The sequence below is a fragment of the Eptatretus burgeri genome, chromosome 17 (genome assembly GCF_056783735.1).
Source record: "Eptatretus burgeri isolate ZD-2024b chromosome 17, Ebu_testis_v1, whole genome shotgun sequence".
NCBI classification, from domain to species: domain Eukaryota; kingdom Metazoa; phylum Chordata; class Myxini; order Myxiniformes; family Myxinidae; genus Eptatretus; species Eptatretus burgeri.
Genome location: NC_140977.1, coordinates 54,792,194 through 54,811,738, shown reverse-complemented (window position 1 = coordinate 54,811,738; position 19,545 = coordinate 54,792,194). Strand labels below are relative to the sequence as shown.

The window sequence follows — 19,545 nt, the reverse complement described above, 5'->3', positions numbered from 1 at the left end:
AGCCACGTTACCTCTTCGAGTCAGCTTTTAAGGAATTTCTAAATTTCCTCCAGCTTTACAACACCTACCCCTCCCTCCTTCCCACAAAACCTCCCCCCCCCTTCCCTGTCTCCAGCTACAAGGCTGCCATGTTTGCTCACAGGGCCTTCACTGAGTTTGCCATCGAGATGAGGCTCCGTAAGTTCATTTGACATGTAGACTTTTGTCCAGCACCGACTTTATTCCTTTTTTTTTTTCATGTTGGCTCTTGCAACTCCACATTTGGCATGAGGATTTCTCTGCTCCATCTTTTTGCCAGCAACTCTTTTCCTTGGTTCATCGTGAACCCATTTATATCCAGATACAGTTGTCGATTTCTCACATTCTTCTCCCTCCCGCCGCTTATCTAACCCATAGCTGACCAGTTTCTAAAAGCCCTTCCAAAAGAAACCCAACATCCTCCATCTCCCCCAGCAGGCCCCCATCCGCTCTGTCCCATTTCTATAACCCCAACATCCACCACAGCAGATTTCCCTCCCGCCGTATCCCTGGCTTCAAGAGAAAAGGAAAGAGGGCTGTCTCACAGGCCTTGCCCTCCCTTCTCACACGTCCTCTCCTGCTCTGTCAGAAGCCACTTTGGCGACTTCGTTGGAACCTTGCTGCTGCAGTTTGCCTTGAACAGATAGAGAGGGTAAAAATAAATAAATACTCCTGTGGCCTTTGTTGCTGCAGTCTGCACACCTCTGGTCTAGATGCTTCCAACCACATAGCACCTCTGTTCTTGATCATTTAACCTTAACGAAGATCGTTGCCAGCCCCCAAGCTGTCGTTCCTACCGACATAGCTTGGGCCTTTCAGTGAATTTGTTGCCCAGGGATGGGCTCCACCACATGGCTACCATTACAGAGGCCGCAGAACGTGGCATTCTCTGGCAGTCGCCCTCCAACAACGATCGAAGGGGTCCAGCCATGGTCCTAAACCGCCGACTGGTTGTCCTGGCTGTCGTTGCAGCCTGTGTTTCACTCGTCCTGAACAATGCTGCGGCCTTAACAGCTGACTGGGTACGGCAGAGAGTCGAGGATGAACGGAACAGGAGTGTGGGTCTTTGGCGGTTTTGTTGGCTGGACCCAGCACCACCTGGTGAATCACCTTGCCAAACGCTGGGATGGGGAGCGGACTTATCTGGCTTCAGGGAGTCTCACGTTACCGTTCGATGTAAGTCGTGGTATTTCGGTTCGTCCATCCGTACGGCCTAATTATGCTGGAACACCAATGTGGGTCGATGGACCTTTCGTCACCTTCGACTATATGTGTTTGCCTTTTTCAAATGATATGTTTGCGCTTGTGCTTTCACACCAACCGTGGAACAACCTCAAATATCACAAAGCTCGAGGTATTCCCATCGAAAAATCTTTCTGATATCTACCGAAAAGCTTGGCTTCTTCCCCCCCCCCCCCTGCTGCAAACATTGTGTAAAGAAACACCATGGCACCATTACTAGTTTACTGAGGTTTTCATCCTGTGTTCTAGGTTGTTGCTATTGTTGTTGCTGTGCTGCTGTTGAATCGGTGTGTTTGGTTGCCGTTTAATCCACCAGTGCAGTTTGACATGATGCGTGCCTGCAACCTCATCGCTTCAGCTGCCTTGATGCTCGGTCTGCTGCTGGGCCTACTAGGCCGCGCTCGCTGTTGCATTACACCAGCGAACTCCGACTGGTGGGAAGAAGCAATGGCTGGGATGTTTCAGCTGGCCTGTAAGTTTATGCGTCGGATGTGGTGCGCCATCGCACGTCATGTCACTTTACGCTTCACCTTGTGATGCTGCTGCTGCTTAAAAGACCCTTCAGGAAATTCCGTGGGTAACTTAAGTCGCTCTGCCTTTTCTGTGTCTCATCTCTTTGACCATTCTTTCTGAACCATACAATGGAATCATGTTTTCTGCATCCCCAGCATACTACCCATTAAGCCGATAAGGCATACCATGACTGATGCAACATTGACATCTTTTTGCGGTACTGATGCGTTTCTTACATAAAGACAAACGAGAAAAGGAACGTCACAAACCGAAGAGTAGAACTAAATGTGACTCACAGGGGCCAGGGGAGTGGGCCTTAGGAGTGGGTTTTGGGAGCGATGCAGCCTCTGGCAAAGAGAGGGTCCCAGCCCCCTGAAGCCCATCGCTAATATTAGCGGAAGGTTGGGGAGAGGCGAGTGGTGGCTAAAAATACGGCGCCTCTTGGGCGACAGGATATCCTTTAGGCCTGTAGTGCAGGATGCAGTGTGCTGGAGGAAGTTGTTACTTGGTGGGGCAGCATGAGGTCCTGAGAAACAGACACGATAAAGAGAATGGATGCAAGTAGATGCACATAAAACGAGTAATCGTTTTAAATGTCGTTGCGAAAATGTTAAAATGTGGAGTGTAGCAACTACTTTCACGATGGAACGTTTCTCATTGATTTTTAAATCAATGGTTGTAATTCGCCGCTGTTGAATGAAGGTTGAAGGAGATGCCAAAGACATTCACCATGCCCAACCACACACTGACTGATAATGCGTTGAAAAAACTCCCCACGGTCTGGCCATAGCTCACCTTGGCACAATTCAGCATGTAGGACCACAGGTCACCGTGCCGCCATGGTGTGGCTATAGCTCACCTTGGCACAATTCAGCATGTCGGACCACAGGTCTCTGTGCCGCCATGGTGTGGCCATAGCTCACCTTGGCACAATTCAACATGTAGGACCACAGGTCTCTGTGCCGCCATGGTGTGGCCATAGCTCACCTTGGCACAATTCAGCATGTAGGACCACAGGTCACCGTGCCGCCATGGTGTGGCTATAGCTCACCTTGGCACAATTCAGCATGTAGGACCACAGGTCTCTGTGCCGCCATGGTGTGGCTATAGCTCACCTTGGCACAATTCAGCATGTCGGACCACAGGTCTCTGTGCCGCCATGGTGTGGCCATAGCTCACCTTGGCACAATTCAACATGTAGGACCACAGGTCTCTGTGCCGCCATGGTGTGGCCATAGCTCACCTTGGCACAATTCAGCATGTCGGACCACAGGTCACCGTGCCGCCATGATGTGGCCAAAGCTCACCTTGGCACAATTCAACATGTAGGACCACAGGTCTCTGTGCCGCCATGATGTGGCCAAAGCTCACCTTGGCACAATTCAACATGTAGGACCACAGGTCTCTGTGCCGCCATGGTGTGGCCATAGCTCACCTTGGTACAATTCAGCATGTCGGACCACAAGTCACCGTGCCGCCATGGTGTGGCCATAGCTCACCTTGGCACAATTCAGCATGTAGGACCACAGGTCTCTGTGCCGCCATGGTGTGGCCATAGCTCACCTTGGCACAATTCAGCATGTCGGACCACAGGTCACCGTGCCGCCATGGTGTGGCCATAGCTCACCTTGGCACAATTCAGCATGTAGGACCACAGGTCTCTGTGCCGCCATGGTGTAGCCATAGCTCACCTTGGCACAATTCAGCATGTAGGACCACAGGTCTCTGTGCCGCCATGGTGTGGCCAAAGCTCACCTTGGTACAATTCAGCATGTCGGACCACAGGTCTCTGTGCCGCCATGGTGTGGCCATAGCTCACCTTGGCACAATTCAGCATGTCGGACCACAGGTCACCGTGCCGCCATGGTGTGGCCATAGCTCACCTTGGCACAATTCAGCATGTAGGACCACAGGTCTCTGTGCCGCCATGGTGTAGCCATAGCTCACCTTGGCACAATTCAGCATGTAGGACCACAGGTCTCTGTGCCGCCATGGTGTGGCCAAAGCTCACCTTGGTACAATTCAGCATGTCGGACCACAGGTCACCGTGCCGCCATGGTGTGGCCATAGCTCACCTTGGCACAATTCAGCATGTAGGACCACAGGTCTCTGTGCCGCCATGGTGTGGCCATAGCTCACCTTGGCACAATTCAGCATGTCGGACCACAGGTCACCGTGCCGCCATGGTGTGGCCATAGCTCACCTTGGCACAATTCAGCATTTAGGACCACAGGTCTCTGTGCCGCCATGGTGTGGCCATAGCTCACCTTGGCACAATTCAGCATGTAGGACCACAGGTCTCTGTGCCGCCATGGTGTGGCCAAAGCTCACCTTGGCACAATTCAGCATGTAGGATCACAGGTCACCATGACGCCATGGTATGGCCATAGCTCACCTTGGCACAATTCAGCATGTAGGACCACAGGTCACCGTGCTGCCATGATGTGGCCACAGCTTATTTCCATGTGGCAAATGATCACCTCCACACAAGCCTACTGTGCACAACCATGGACACAAAGGTTCTGGTTGCCCCAAGAATAATATGGTTGCCCCAATTGTTTGAAACCAAGAATTGCTTTAAATCTGGAAAGTGTTCAGTCGTACAATCAGAAGCAACGATCATATCATGAGGAATGCCCGATACAGAGCGTCGGTGGTGCCGAAGCTGTTTCTGTGGCTGAGGTTATAATCATGGATGGGTCGCCATTCCGACACAGGAAATCAGGGCAGGAATTTGTAATTTGCTCAGGGTGCCTGCGATAGCTCACCTACTGTTCGCGAAGGACACCATGGGATCTTTAATATCCACCAACTAATGCAGTCAGACGGGACGCCTGGTTTAACGTCAATCCGAGGGACAGCACACCCATCGATGAATCACCATGCCTGTGAAACACCAGGAGGACAGTTTATAACTCGGTAGGGATTCAAACCCAGGCGAGACAGCTGAGAGGCGAGTGTGCGTACCACCTCTAGGGCATCCTCCCAGCCCGAAGCAATGACAGCATGAAATTGACAAACATAAAGAAAGAAGAGAAATGGCAACTGGTTCAGCAAACAAGTCTTTAAAGACGAGAGCCGGTCTGCATTGGCGGGAAAATCAGGATAACTCACTTTCTCAACCGACGTTTGAGAGAGGATGGCTGCACGCCGTGGGAAAGAAAGTGAAGCGACATTTTTGGCGTGAGCCCTTCATCAAGACAAGAGCTGTTTGAAGAAGGGCTCATGCCCAGAATGTCGCTTCACCACACCTGACACAGTGGTGAGCGTACCTCCTTCAACATGCTGTTTAGACATTTCATCAACCAATCATCATCATGATGATTACATCATTAATATTATTATTATTATAATTGTTTCACAATTTGCATTTATATCCTGTCTTGGTGTAAATGTATTGTTTGAGTGTAGTACATCTCTTTAAGAATTAACTGTATTGTACAAAATAGCAAAGGATTATTATTTAAGGGAAACTGTGAGACTCATGGGATTCCTCGACAAATATAAACTGGAGTGAAATAAATTGGGAGAAAATGCTACAAGCCATGCTGTGAGAACTTGGGAATCTTGAGTTCGGATTAAAAGACCGATAAAGCCAAATTGTAAGTGGTGGATGGAAAACCGGTAAAAGGACTGTTCCCAGCAGGTTGTCATGCGGTTGCACAGAGGCGATGGTGGATAGACGTGCACATTTGTGGAATATGCAGGGGCAATGCATCTGTAGGGATCGGAGGAAGCCAGACGCTGATCTATGCACATCTCCATGTGGTTGATCCGTGCACCTCAACATGGCTGATCCATGTGTGCCTTTAGGCAGATGATCTGTGCGCCTTCAGGTGGCTGATTCATGTGCGCCTTCAGGCGCCTGATCTGTGCGTCTTCAGGTGGCTGATCTGTGTGTCTTCAGATGGCTGGTCTGTGTGCCTCTGTGCGTCTTCAGGCGGCTGGTCTGTGTGCCTTCAGGCGGCTGGTCTGTGTGCCTCTTTAGGTCACTGATCCATGTGTGCCTTCAGATAGCTGATTTGTGCACCTGAGGTGGCTGATCTGTGTGCCTTCAGGCTGCTGATCTATGCATGGTTTCAGGTGGCTGATCTGTGCGTATTCAGATGGCTGGTCTGTGCATCTTCAGGCAGCTGATACATGTGTGCATTCAGGTGGTTGATCTCCACCTCTTATGGCAGATAATCAGTGTTTGTCTCCAATAAACTGATCTGTGCGTCGTCAGGCAGCTGATCTGTGCGCCTTCAAGTGGCTGATCTGTGCGTCTTCAGCTGGCTGAGCCGTGAACCATTAGGTGGCGAATCCATGCGCCTTCAGGTGACTGATCTGTGCATCTTCAGGTGGCTGATCTGAGCACTTCTTCAGGTGGCTGATCTGAGCACGTCTTAAGGTGGCTGAGCCGTGCATCTTCAGGTGGCTGATCTGAGCACATCTTCAGGTGGCTGATCTGAGCACGTCTTCAGGTGGCTGATCTGAGCACGTCTTCAGGTGGCTGATCTGAGCCATCTTCAGGTGGCTGATCTGAGCACATCTTCAGGTGGCTGATCTGAGCACTTCTTCAGGTGGCTGATCTGTGCATCTTCAGGTGGCTGATCTGAGCACGTCTTCAGGTGGCTGATCTGAGCACTTCTTCAGGTGGCTGATCTGAGCACTTCTTCAGGTGGCTGATCTGAGCACTTCTTCAGGTGGCTGATCTGAGCACATCTTCAGGTGGCTGATCTGTGCATCTTCAGGTGGCTGATCTGTGCATCTTCAGGTGGCTGATCTGAGCACTTCTTCAGGTGGCTGATCTGTGCATCTTCAGGTGGCTGATCTGAGCACTTCTTCAGGTGGCTGATCTGAGCACTTCTTCAGGTGGCTGATCTGAGCACTTCTTCAGGTGGCTGATCTGAGCACGTCTTCAGGTGGCTGATCTCAGCACGTCTTGAGGTGGCTGAGCCATGCACCATTCGGTGGCTAATCCGTGCGCCTTTCAGTGACTGATCTGTGCATGTCTTCAGGTGGCTGATCTGTGCATCTTCAGGTGGCTGATCTGAGCACGTCTTGAGGTGGCTGAGCTGTGCACCATTAGGTGGCTAATCCGTGTGCCTTTAGGTGACTGATCTGTTTACGTCTTCAGGTGGCTGATCTGTGCGTCTTCAGGTGGCTGATCTGAGCACGTCTTCAGGTGGCTGATCTGAGCACTTCTTCAGGTGGCTGATCTGAGCACTTCTTCAGGTGGCTGATCTGAGCACGTCTTCAGGTGGCTGATCTGAGCACATCTTCAGGTGGCTGATCTGTGCATCTTCAGGTGGCTGATCTGTGCATCTTCAGGTGGCTGATCTGAGCACTTCTTCAGGTGGCTGATCTGAGCACTTCTTCAGGTGGCTGATCTGAGCACATCTTCAGGTGGCTGATCTGAGCACGTCTTGAGGTGGCTAAGCCATGCACCATTAGGTGGCTAATCCGTGCGCCTTTCGGTGACTGATCTGTGCATGTCTTCAGGTGGCTGATCTGTGCATCTTCAGGTGGCTGATCTGAGCACGTCTTCAGGTGGCTGATCTGAGCACTTCTTCAGGTGGCTGATCTGAGCACGTCTTCAGGTTACTGATCTGAGCACGTCTTCAGGTGGCTGATCTGAGCACTTCTTCAGGTGGCTGATCTGTGCAACTTCAGGTGGCTGATCTGAGCACTTCATCAGGTGGCTGATCTGAGCACGTCTTCAGGTGGCTGATCTGAGCACTTCTTCAGTTGGCTGATCTGACCACATCTTCAGGTGGCTGATCTGAGCACTTCTTCAGGTGGCTGATCTGAGCACTTCTTCAGGTGGCTGATCTGAGCACTTCTTCAGGTGGCTGATCTGAGCACGTCTTCAGGTGGCTTATCTGAGCACAACTTGAGGTGGCTGATCTGAGCACGTCTTGAGGTGGCTGAGCCGTGCACCATTAGGTGGCTAATCCGTGCGCCTTTAGGTGACTGATCTGTGCACGTCTTCAGGTGGCTGATCTGTGCATCTTCAGGTGGCTGATCTGGGCACGTCTTCAGGTGGGTGATCTGAGCACGTCTTCAGGTGGCTGATTTGTGCATCTTCAGGTGGCTGATCTGTGCATCTTCAGGTGGCTGATCTGTGCATCTTCAGGTGGCTGATCTGAGCATCTTCAGGTGGCTGATCTGTGCATCTTCAGGTGGCTGATCTGAGCACTTCTTCAGGTGGCTGATCTGAGCACTTCTTCAGGTGACTGATCTGAGCCCATCTTCAGGTGGCTGATCTGTGCATCTTCAGGTGGCTGATCTGAGCATCTTCAGGTGGCTGATCTGTGTATCTTCAGGTGGCTGATCTGAGCATCTTCAGGTGGCTGATCTGTGTATCTTCAGGTGGCTGATCTGAGCCCATCTTCAGGTGGCTGATCTGAGCCCATCTTCAGGTGGCTGATCTGAGCCCATCTTCAGGTGGCTGATCTGAGCACTTCTTCAGGTGGCTGATCTGTGCATCTTCAGGTGGCTGATCTGAGCATGTGTTCAGGTGGCTGATCTGAGCACTTCTTCAGGTGGCTGATCTGTGCATCTTCAGGTGGCTGATCTGAGCATGTGTTCAGGTGGCTTATCCGTGCACTTCAGCTTTGCATTCCTGTAAAAATCTGAAGTTAATGAACGAAAGAATCATCTGATTTGTCTATCTAATGGTAGGGATGTATGACAACAAGTCCAGGTAGACATTCTTTATAATAGAAGCTTTTACAGATGAAACTTGAGATTCATGGCCTGTTGCATTGTCCTCGAGGGGGGGGGGGGGAGAGAAAAGTATTTCAGTTTTGCACACTTTTCCTTCATTCAATGTCCCCAATGATTGAAAATATTGCTCTTCCTCATTTTTAAATCGTCGACTCATGGTGGAGGGAAACCGGGATGCTTCCAGCCAACACTATCAAGTAGACTTGAAACTGAAATGGCTAATTGCATCCTGATATAAGAAATTAAACCTTTCTGTATCCTGCTTTGTCTCTTCAACGTCTGCTCAAGGATTTTTATCGCCAATGTGACGGGTTGTGAACCTCCACTCATTCACACCAAATTTTCACCAGAGGAGCGACTACTCATGTAGAATGTTTAAATGATAATTATGATATTATGGGTCACGAGGTGTGGCAGCCATGTTGGAAAAAAATGAAAATATTTGGACCTCTGTTTCTCCAAAACCGCTCCATGGGAAAAAAAAAAATTTGAAACTTGGCCCATGTCAGGAAACAAGTGTTTTTTTTTTTAACCTCCGCCACCGAAGGTGAAGGAGGTCATGTTTTCACCCCTTTCTGTCTGTTTGTTTGTGTACAGGATATCTCAAAAAGTTGTGGACGGATACTGATGAAATTTTGTGGGCAGGTTCTGTGTGTGACAAGGACGAACTGATTATATTTTGGATCCGTCACGTGGTTCAGCATCCTCTTCTTTTTTTTTTTTTACATAAAAACCTTCAAATATCTTCTCTGAAACGGCTAGATAGATGGAGTTGAAAATGTACAGGTATGATCGGCTATCCATGAGGAACAAAAAAGTTCTCCACTTATGACGTCATGGGTTACATGGTTTGGCAGCTCTGATATTCCGAAGAATAAACCTTTAAAAAAAATCTTCTTCTCAAAAGCGGTTTGACAGATCGAGAGGAAACTTCACCCACGTGTTCCGCAAGCCTGGTGGATAACAGGGTGTTCACAAATAATGAATCGGTCACATGGTCTGGCAACCATATTGGATTGAAAGAAAATCTTTAAAAAAAAATCATTTCTCTCGAACGGCTTCATCAATCGATGTGAAACTTCACATTAATGGTCTAGTAGTCGTGTGGAATATATGTTTTATGTTTCAACCTGATCAGACGCACGGTCTGGCAGCCAGAATTATTTAATATTTTGAATTTGGGTTCAGGGGTTTAAATCAAACTTGGTACAAGTCTGTATAACGATGTAATAATGTGCGAGGAGGTGTATCGGGCGATGTCGCGATGTCGAAGAGTGCCCTTCTAGTTTCACATACTTCGTTATACTTTTTTTTTTCACGAGTCTTGGACTATTGTGAGTATCTTGTTCGTACACTCTTTGAACACTCGTCATACTTCGAGACATTTAGATGCACAAGCATTTGTCCCACAAAAATTCCTCTGCTTTTGTCCAATCATGCCCTTCCCACCATTGCTTCACAGATGTAACTCACGTCATCTGTCATTTCAATCCATATCATTTAACTGTCATGAATCCTCTTCCACCCAAGTCCTCCTCTCAATGCCCATTTAATCACACGTTCAATGTCCGTAGGATCCCCTCTGCTCTCTGGTGCTGTTTGTAACTTTTCCCACCCCCTGTCGATTTGCTCTTCCATGAACTTTGACTCTGTAAAAAAAAAAAACGTTTCCGAATTGAGCACTTTCTGGGAAAACAATAACTGTCGTGGTCTGGAATGCGGGACTTTTGAAATGACGCAATCTGCCCCCAGAATGCTTTGCACACATGCGTAGAACCCCCGAGCAACAGCAGCCATCAGGGCACACAAAAATATATATATATATATTGTGCGAAAATACTTGGAAAAAATAACTTGAGAGAAAGGGATGTCCTCTACACAATGAAAGAGTTGGGAGAACTTTGTCAGCTCTCACCGACAGGGCTGAGATCTTACAAGTGCCTGGACGGCAGCCTCCTGACGATGTGAGCGACTGCAAAACCCGAATAACTGTGGACATGCATGTGCTATCCGGACAACTTTCAAAATGATATTTACAAGTAATCATGTTGGGCAGGCAGGGTGGGATCTGTGAGGTCAGGTCAAGTATGGGAGCATGCGCCGCAGCAGAGCATCGCTGCGTCCACTTTCCGCCGGTACTCCAGGGGCTTCCATTTGGCCATCCTCCAGGTAGATGCCTGGCCCATCCCCATCTCCTTGCGATGCCGATCAACCTGCCGCAGCCACGAGGCACGTGGTTGGCCCGTTGGCCTCCTCCACTCACGAGGCTACCTCACTGAAAGAATCTGGGGGAGAAGGAGAGCTGTTATTAATATGGTTTTTTTTGTTTGGTACTGGAGCCACAAGCCACACTAGAACAGCACCCGGTGAAGCGCATACCTCCGTAAGCCTAAACAGTTCACGTTTTCTATCCCACTGATATGCTGGATCTGCATCCGGACCTGAACAAAAATCGAATCAGCTTGTTCTTGTCAATTACCCAACTCATCCACCAAGTTTCATCAAAATCCGCGCAAAACTTTTTGAGATATCCTGCTCACAGCCAGGGGTGAAAACACAACTTCCACTCACCTTCGGTTGCAGAGGTAACCATACTAGATTTTCCATCTATTGTTAAAAAGAGGTTTGTGTGTGTGTGTGTGTGTGTGTGTGTGTGTGTGTGTGTGTGTGTGTGTGTGTGTGTGTGTGTGTTTGTGTGTGTGTGTTTGTGCGTTTGTCGCCGCTCGGTTGTATTTACAGCAAATGATAGGAACTCGACACCTCACATCCACAGATATTTCTCGTATTCCCTATCTTTTCATGAGTCCGATTTGCATCCAGGAGCACGGTTATATTTAACCATTCTTAAATTGGTTCGAAACGGTCTCCCCCAAGCAAGTGCCACGTGCAGGCGGCTTCTGCATTTTGGACTTGGTTCTTAAAAAAAAAAAAAAAAAAAAAAAAAAAAAGCATCTTCACTGTGAAAAGGAGGAGTTCAACAACTCAAAGTGAAAGCAAACAAAGACATTAAAGCATCGGCGGTACAAACGAATCATAAAAGGCTCAGATTTGTTGTGTTTAGGTATTTGCACCCGTGTTTCACTCTTATTCCTGCACATCACAGTATAAATGCTGCACGGGTCATCTGCACACCAGATATGCTGGGAGAAGGAACGAACAGAGTACAAATTGAGAAAAGTAAGACAACTGGGAGAGGATCAAATATAAAAAAGGGGAGGAAAGGATGGCCCGACTGCATTTTCAACGGTATTCAAGCAAAGTGAATGTTAAGTTGCAGAATTAGAGCACACCCATCAAACTCAGGTATTTCGGCTCTCATTGTACACATTGTATCGCCAATGGTCACTCCGATTAGAAGTAGAACTGCACTCGATATCCTGCTCACAGACGAAGAGACAAACAGATGGACAGACAGACAGGGGTGAAAACATAACCTCCGTCCTCTTTTGGTGGCAGAAGTATTTGCGAGAGCTGTAACCCTTTACAAAATAACTCGGTCCAATCATTAATTGTTCATTTCCTTAATTCTATACCTATCCAAATGCAAGGTGCACGATTGCGTCTGAACGAGGTAAACATCGTAACCACAGCACGTATAATGCTGAATGATGCCTCATTGTGGAGTTTTTGGGTCCAGACGGTGCATGCCGACGTTTGAAAATATCGATATTCAGGCAATTTTAAGTTGTGTACATTTTTGTTGCGCACATTGGTGGTGTATAGTCTAGAGGACTAGAGGACTAGAATAAGAAAGGGGTTGAGATCTTGATTAAGAGAGGGGTTGAGGACTAGAATAAGAAAGGGGTTGAGGACTAGAATAAGAAAGAGGTTGAGGACGAGAATAAGAAAGGGGTTGAGGTTTTGATTGAGAAAGGGGTTGAGGACGAGAATAAGAAAGGGGTTGAGATCTCGATTAAGAATGGGGTTGAGGTCTTGATTAAGAATGGGGTTGAGGACTAGAATAAGAAAGGGGTTGAGGACTAGAATAAGAAAGGGGTTGAGGGCTTGATTCAGAAAAGGGTTGAGGACTAGAATAATAAAGGGGTTGAGATCTTGATTAAGAAAGGGTTGAGGGCTTGATAAAGAAAGGGGTTGAGGACTAGAATAAGAAAGGGGTTGAGATCTTGATTAAGAAAGGCTTGAGGGCTTGATAAAGAAAGGGGTTGAGGACTAGAATAAGAAAGGGGTTGAGGGCTTGATAAAGAAAGGGGTTGAGGACTAGAATAAGAAAGGGGTTGAGGACTAGATTAAGAAAGGAGTTGAGGACTAGCTTAAGAAAGGGGTTGAGGACTAGAATAAGAAAGGGGTTGAGGACTAGATTAAGAAAGGAGTTGAGGACTAGATTAAGAAAGGGGTTGAGGACTAGAATAAGAAAGGGGTTGAGGGCTTGATAAAGAAAGGGGTTGAGGGCTTGATTAAGAAAGGGGTTGAGGGCTTGATTCAGAAAAGGGTTGAGGACTAGAATAAGAAAGGGGTTGAGATCTTGATTAAGAAAGGGTTGAGCGCTTGATAAAGAAAGGGGTTGAGGACTAAAATAAGAAAGGGGTTGAGGTCTAGAATAAGAAAGGGGTTGAGGGCTTGATTAAGAAAGGGTTGAGGGCTTGATAAAGAAAGGGGTTGAGGTCTAGAATAAGAAAGGGGTTGAGGACTAGAATAAGAAAGGGGTTGAGGGCTTGTTAAAGAAAGGGGTTGAGGACTAGAATAAGAAAGGGGTTGAGGACTAGAATAAGAAAGGGGTTGAGGACTAGATTAAGAAAGGAGTTGAGGACTAGAATAAGAAAGGGGTTGAGATCTTGATTAAGAAAGGGTTGAGGGCTTGATTAAGAAAGGGGTTGAGGACTAGAATAAGAAAGGGGTTCAGGACTAGATTAAGAAAGGAGTTGAGGACTAGGCTAAGAAAGGGGTTGAGGGCTTGATAAAGAAAGGGGTTGAGGGCTTGATTAAGAAAGGGGTTGAGGGCTTGATTCAGAAAAGGGTTGAGGACTAGAATAAGAAAGGGGTTGAGATCTTGATTAAGAAAGGGTTGAGCGCTTGATAAAGAAAGGGGTTGAGGACTAAAATAAGAAAGGGGTTGAGGTCTAGAATAAGAAAGGGGTTGAGGGCTTGATTAAGAAAGGGTTGAGGGCTTGATAAAGAAAGGGGTTGAGGACTAGAATAAGAAAGGGGTTGAGGACTAGAATAAGAAAGGGGTTGAGGGCTTGATAAAGAAAGGGGTTGAGGACTAGAATAAGAAAGGGGTTGAGGACTAGAATAAGAAAGGGGTTGAGGACTAGATTAAGAAAGGAGTTGAGGACTAGAATAAGAAAGGGGTTGAGATCTTGATTAAGAAAGGGTTGAGGGCTTGATTAAGAAAGGGGTTGAGGACTAGAATAAGAAAGGGGTTGAGGACTAGAATAAGAAAGGGGTTGAGGACTAGATTAAGAAAGGAGTTGAGGACTAGAATAAGAAAGGGGTTGAGGACTAGAATAAGAAAGGGGTTGAGGACTAGATTAAGAAAGGAGTTGAGGACTAGCTTAAGAAAGGGGTTGAGGACTAGAATAAGAAAGGGGTTGAGGACTAGATTAAGAAAGGAGTTGAGGACTAGATTAAGAAAGGGGTTGAGGACTAGAATAAGAAAGGGGTTGAGGACTAGAATAAGAAAGAGGTTGAGGACTAGATTAAGAAAGGGGTTGAGGACTAGATTAAGAAAGGAGTTGAGGACGAGAATAAGAAAGGGGTTGAGGTCTTGATTAAGAAAGGGGTTGAGGACTAGATTAAGAAAGGGGTTGAGGGCTAGATTAAGAAAGGGGTTGAGGACAAGAATAAGAAAGGGGTTGAGGACTAGATTAAGAAAGGGGTTGAGGACTAGAATAAGAAAGGGGTTGAGGACTAGATTAAGAAAGGAGTTGAGGACTAGATTAAGAAAGGGGTTGAGGACTAGAATAAGAAAGGGGTTGAGGACGAGAATAAGAAAGGGGTTGAGGACGAGAATAAGAAAGGGGTTGAGGTCTTGATTAAGAAAGGGGTTGTGGACTAGAATAAGAAAAGGGTTGAGGACGAGAATAAGAAAGTGGTTGAGGTCTAGAATAAGAAAGGGGTTGAGATCTTGATTAAGAAAGGGTTGAGCGCTTGATAAAGAAAGGGGTTGAGGACTAAAATAAGAAAGGGGTTGAGGTCTAGAATAAGAAAGGGGTTGAGGGCTTGATTAAGAAAGGGTTGAGGGCTTGATAAAGAAAGGGGTTGAGGACTAGAATAAGAAAGGGGTTGAGGACTAGAATAAGAAAGGGGTTGAGGGCTTGATAAAGAAAGGGGTTGAGGACTAGATTAAGAAAGGGGTTGAGGACTAGAATAAGAAAGGGGTTGAGGACTAGAATAAGAAAGGGGTTGAGGACTAGATTAAGAAAGGAGTTGAGGACTAGAATAAGAAAGGGGTTGAGATCTTGATTAAGAAAGGGTTGAGGGCTTGATTAAGGAAGGGGTTGAGGACTAGAATAAGAAAGGGGTTGAGGACTAGAATAAGAAAGGGGTTGAGGACTAGAATAAGAAAGAGGTTGAGGACGAGAATAAGAAAGGGGTTGAGGTTTTGATTGAGAAAGGGGTTGAGGACGAGAATAAGAAAGGGGTTGAGATCTCGATTAAGAATGGGGTTGAGGTCTTGATTAAGAATGGGGTTGAGGACTAGAATAAGAAAGGGGTTGAGGACTAGAATAAGAAAGGGGTTGAGGGCTTGATTCAGAAAAGGGTTGAGGACTAGAATAATAAAGGGGTTGAGATCTTGATTAAGAAAGGGTTGAGGGCTTGATAAAGAAAGGGGTTGAGGACTAGAATAAGAACGGGGTTGAGATCTTGATTAAGAAAGGCTTGAGGGCTTGATAAAGAAAGGGGTTGAGGACTAGAATAAGAAAGGGGTTGAGGGCTTGATAAAGAAAGGGGTTGAGGACTAGAATAAGAAAGGGGTTGAGGACTAGATTAAGAAAGGAGTTGAGGACTAGCTTAAGAAAGGGGTTGAGGACTAGAATAAGAAAGGGGTTGAGGACTAGATTAAGAAAGGAGTTGAGGACTAGATTAAGAAAGGGGTTGAGGACTAGAATAAGAAAGGGGTTGAGGGCTTGATAAAGAAAGGGGTTGAGGGCTTGATTAAGAAAGGGGTTGAGGGCTTGATTCAGAAAAGGGTTGAGGACTAGAATAAGAAAGGGGTTGAGATCTTGATTAAGAAAGGGTTGAGCGCTTGATAAAGAAAGGGGTTGAGGACTAAAATAAGAAAGGGGTTGAGGTCTAGAATAAGAAAGGGGTTGAGGGCTTGATTAAGAAAGGGTTGAGGGCTTGATAAAGAAAGGGGTTGAGGTCTAGAATAAGAAAGGGGTTGAGGACTAGAATAAGAAAGGGGTTGAGGGCTTGATAAAGAAAGGGGTTGAGGACTAGAATAAGAAAGGGGTTGAGGACTAGAATAAGAAAGGGGTTGAGGACTAGATTAAGAAAGGAGTTGAGGACTAGAATAAGAAAGGGGTTGAGAGCTTGATTAAGAAAGGGTTGAGGGCTTGATTAAGAAAGGGGTTGAGGACTAGAATAAGAAAGGGGTTGAGGACTAGAATAAGAAAGGGGTTGAGGACTAGAATAAGAAAGGGGTTGAGGGCTTGATAAAGAAAGGGGTTGAGGGCTTGATAAAGAAAGGGGTTGAGGGCTTGATTAAGAAAGGGGTTGAGGGCTTGATTCAGAAAAGGGTTGAGGACTAGAATAAGAAAGGGGTTGAGATCTTGATTAAGAAAGGGTTGAGCGCTTGATAAAGAAAGGGGTTGAGGACTAAAATAAGAAAGGGGTTGAGGTCTAGAATAAGAAAGGGGTTGAGGGCTTGATTAAGAAAGGGTTGAGGGCTTGATAAAGAAAGGGGTTGAGGACTAGAATAAGAAAGGGGTTGAGGACTAGAATAAGAAAGGGGTTGAGGGCTTGATAAAGAAAGGGGTTGAGGACTAGAATAAGAAAGGGGTTGAGGACTAGAATAAGAAAGGGGTTGAGGACTAGATTAAGAAAGGAGTTGAGGACTAGAATAAGAAAGGGGTTGAGATCTTGATTAAGAAAGGGTTGAGGGCTTGATTAAGAAAGGGGTTGAGGACTAGAATAAGAAAGGGGTTGAGGACTAGAATAAGAAAGGGGTTGAGGACTAGATTAAGAAAGGAGTTGAGGACTAGCTTAAGAAAGGGGTTGAGGACTAGAATAAGAAAGGGGTTGAGGACTAGATTAAGAAAGGAGTTGAGGACTAGATTAAGAAAGGGGTTGAGGACTAGAATAAGAAAGGGGTTGAGGACTAGAATAAGAAAGGGGTTGAGGACTAGATTAAGAAAGGGGTTGAGGACTAGATTAAGAAAGGAGTTGAGGACGAGAATAAGAAAGGGGTTGAGGTCTTGATTAAGAAAGGGGTTGAGGACTAGATTAAGAAAGGGGTTGAGGGCTAGATTAAGAAAGGGGTTGAGGACAAGAATAAGAAAGGGGTTGAGGCCTAGATTAAGAAAGGGGTTGAGGACTAGAATAAGAAAGGGCATGAGGACTAGATTAACAAAGGAGTTGAGGACTAGATTAAGAAAGGGGTTGAGGCCTAGAATAAGAAAGGGGTTGAGGACGAGAATAAGAAAGGGGTTGAGGACGAGAATAAGAAAGGGGTTGAGGTCTTGATTAAGAAAGGGGTTGTGGACTAGAATAAGAAAAGGGTTGAGGACGAGAATAAGAAAGGGGTTGAGGACTAGAATAAGAAAGGGGTTGAGATCTTGATTAAGAAAGGGTTGAGCGCTTGATAAAGAAAGGGGTTGAGGACTAAAATAAGAAAGGGGTTGAGGTCTAGAATAAGAAAGGGGTTGAGGGCTTGATTAAGAAAGGGTTGAGGGCTTGATAAAGAAAGGGGTTGAGGACTAGAATAAGAAAGGGGTTGAGGACTAGAATAAGAAAGGGGTTGAGGGCTTGATAAAGAAAGGGGTTGAGGACTAGATTAAGAAAGGGGTTGAGGACTAGAATAAGAAAGGGGTTGAGGACTAGAATAAGAAAGGGGTTGAGGACTAGATTAAGAAAGGAGTTGAGGACTAGAATAAGAAAGGGGTTGAGATCTTGATTAAGAAAGGGTTGAGGGCTTGATTAAGGAAGGGGTTGAGGACTAGAATAAGAAAGGGGTTGAGGACTAGAATAAGAAAGGGGTTGAGGACTAGATTAAGAAAGGAGTTGAGGACTAGCTTAAGAAAGGGGTTGAGGACTAGAATAAGAAAGGGGTTGAGGACTAGATTAAGAAAGGAGTTGAGGACTAGATTAAGAAAGGGGTTGAGGACTAGAATAAGAAAGGGGTTGAGGACTAGATTAAGAAAGGGGTTGAGGACTAGATTAAGAAAGGAGTTGAGGACGAGAATAAGAAAGGGGTTGAGGTCTTGATTAAGAAAGGGGTTGAGGACTAGATTAAGAAAGGGGTTGAGGGCTAGATTAAGAAAGGGGTTGAGGACAAGAATAAGAAAGGGGTTGAGGACTAGATTAAGAAAGGGGTTGAGGACTAGAATAAGAAAGGGGTTGAGGACTAGATTAAGAAAGGAGTTAAGGACTAGATTAAGAAAGGGGTTGAGGACTAGAATAAGAAAGGGGTTGAGGACGAGAATAAGAAAGGGGTTGAGGTCTTGATTAAGAAAGGGGTTGTGGACTAGAATAAGAAAAGGGTTGAGGACTAGAATAAGAAAGGGGTTGAGGACTAGAATAAGAAAGGGGTTGAGGTCTTGATTAAGAAAGGGGTTGAGGGCTTGATAAAGAAAGGGGTTGAGGACTAGATTAAGAAAGGGGTTGAGGACTTGATTAAGAAAGGGGTTGAGGACTAGATTAAGAAAGGGGTTGAGGACTAAAATACGAAAGGGGTTGAGGACTAGATTAAGAAAGGGGTTGAGGGCTTGATAAAGAAAGGGGTTGAGGACTTGATTAAGAAAGGGGTTGAGGACTAGATTAAGAAAGGGGTTGAGGACTAGAATAAGAAAGGGGTTGAGGACTAGATTAAGAAAGGGGTTGTGGACTAGATTAAGAAAGGGGTTGTGGACTAGATTAAGAAAGGGGTTGAGGACTAGAATAAGAAAGGGGTTGAGGACTGGATTAAGAAAGGGGTTGTGGACTAGATTAAGAAAGGGGTTGTGGACTAGATTAAGAAAGGGGTTGAGGACTTGATTAAGAAAGGGGTTGAGGACTAGATTAAGAAAGGGGTTGAGGACTAGAATAAGAAAGGGGTTGAGGACTAGATTAAGAAAGGGGTTGAGGACTAGAATAAGAAAGGGGTTGAGGTCTTGATTAAGAAAGGGGTTGAGGGCTTGATAAAGAAAGGGGTTGAGGACTAGATTAAGAAAGGGGTTGAGGACTTGATTAAGAAAGGGGTTGAGGACTAGATTAAGAAAGGGGTTGAGGACTAGAATACGAAAGGGGTTGAGGACTAGATTAAGAAAGGGGTTGAGGGCTTGATAAAGAAAGGGGTTGAGGACTTGATTAAGAAAGGGGTTGAGGACTAGATTAAGAAAGGGGTTGAGGACTAGAATAAGAAAGGGGTTGAGGACTAGATTAAGAAAGGGGTTGTGGACTAGATTAAGAAAGGGGTTGTGGACTAGATTAAGAAAGGGATTGAGGACTAGAGTAGGAAAGGGGGTGAGGAACGGCTTAAGAAAGGGACTGTGGACTAGATTAACAAAGGGGTTGCGGACTAGATTAAGAAAGGGGTTGAGGCCTTGATTAAGAAAGGGGTTGAGAACTAGATTAAGAAAGGGGTAGAGGACAAGAATAAGAAAGGGGTTGAGGACTAGATTAAGAAAGGGGTTGAGGACTAGAATAAGAAAGGGGTTGAGGTCTTGATTAAGAAAGGGGTTGAGGGCTTGATAAAGAAAGGGGTTGAGGACTAGATTAAGAAAGGGGTTGAGGACTTGATTAAGAAAGGGGTTGAGGACTAGATTAAGAAAGGGGTTGAGGACTAGAATACGAAAGGGGTTGAGGACTAGATTAAGAAAGGGGTTGAGGGCTTGATAAAGAAAGGGGTTGAGGACTTGATTAAGAAAGGGGTTGAGGACTAGATTAAGAAAGGGGTTGAGG

At 46.1% G+C, this 19,545-nt stretch overlaps 1 protein-coding gene across 1 annotated transcript in view; it reads left to right on the top strand.

The window, feature by feature from the left end:
* The first annotated feature begins 218 nt into the window (after positions 1-218).
* TMEM204 (transmembrane protein 204) overlaps positions 219-19,545 on the top strand; it is a 67,315-nt gene continuing 47,988 nt past the window's right edge. The window contains exons 1-2 of the mRNA XM_085861112.1: positions 219-1,194; positions 1,577-1,732. Of these exons, the coding sequence (XP_085717238.1) occupies positions 870-1,194; positions 1,577-1,732 (481 nt within the window). The 5' untranslated portion in view covers positions 219-869. The remainder of the gene's footprint in view (positions 1,195-1,576; positions 1,733-19,545) is intronic.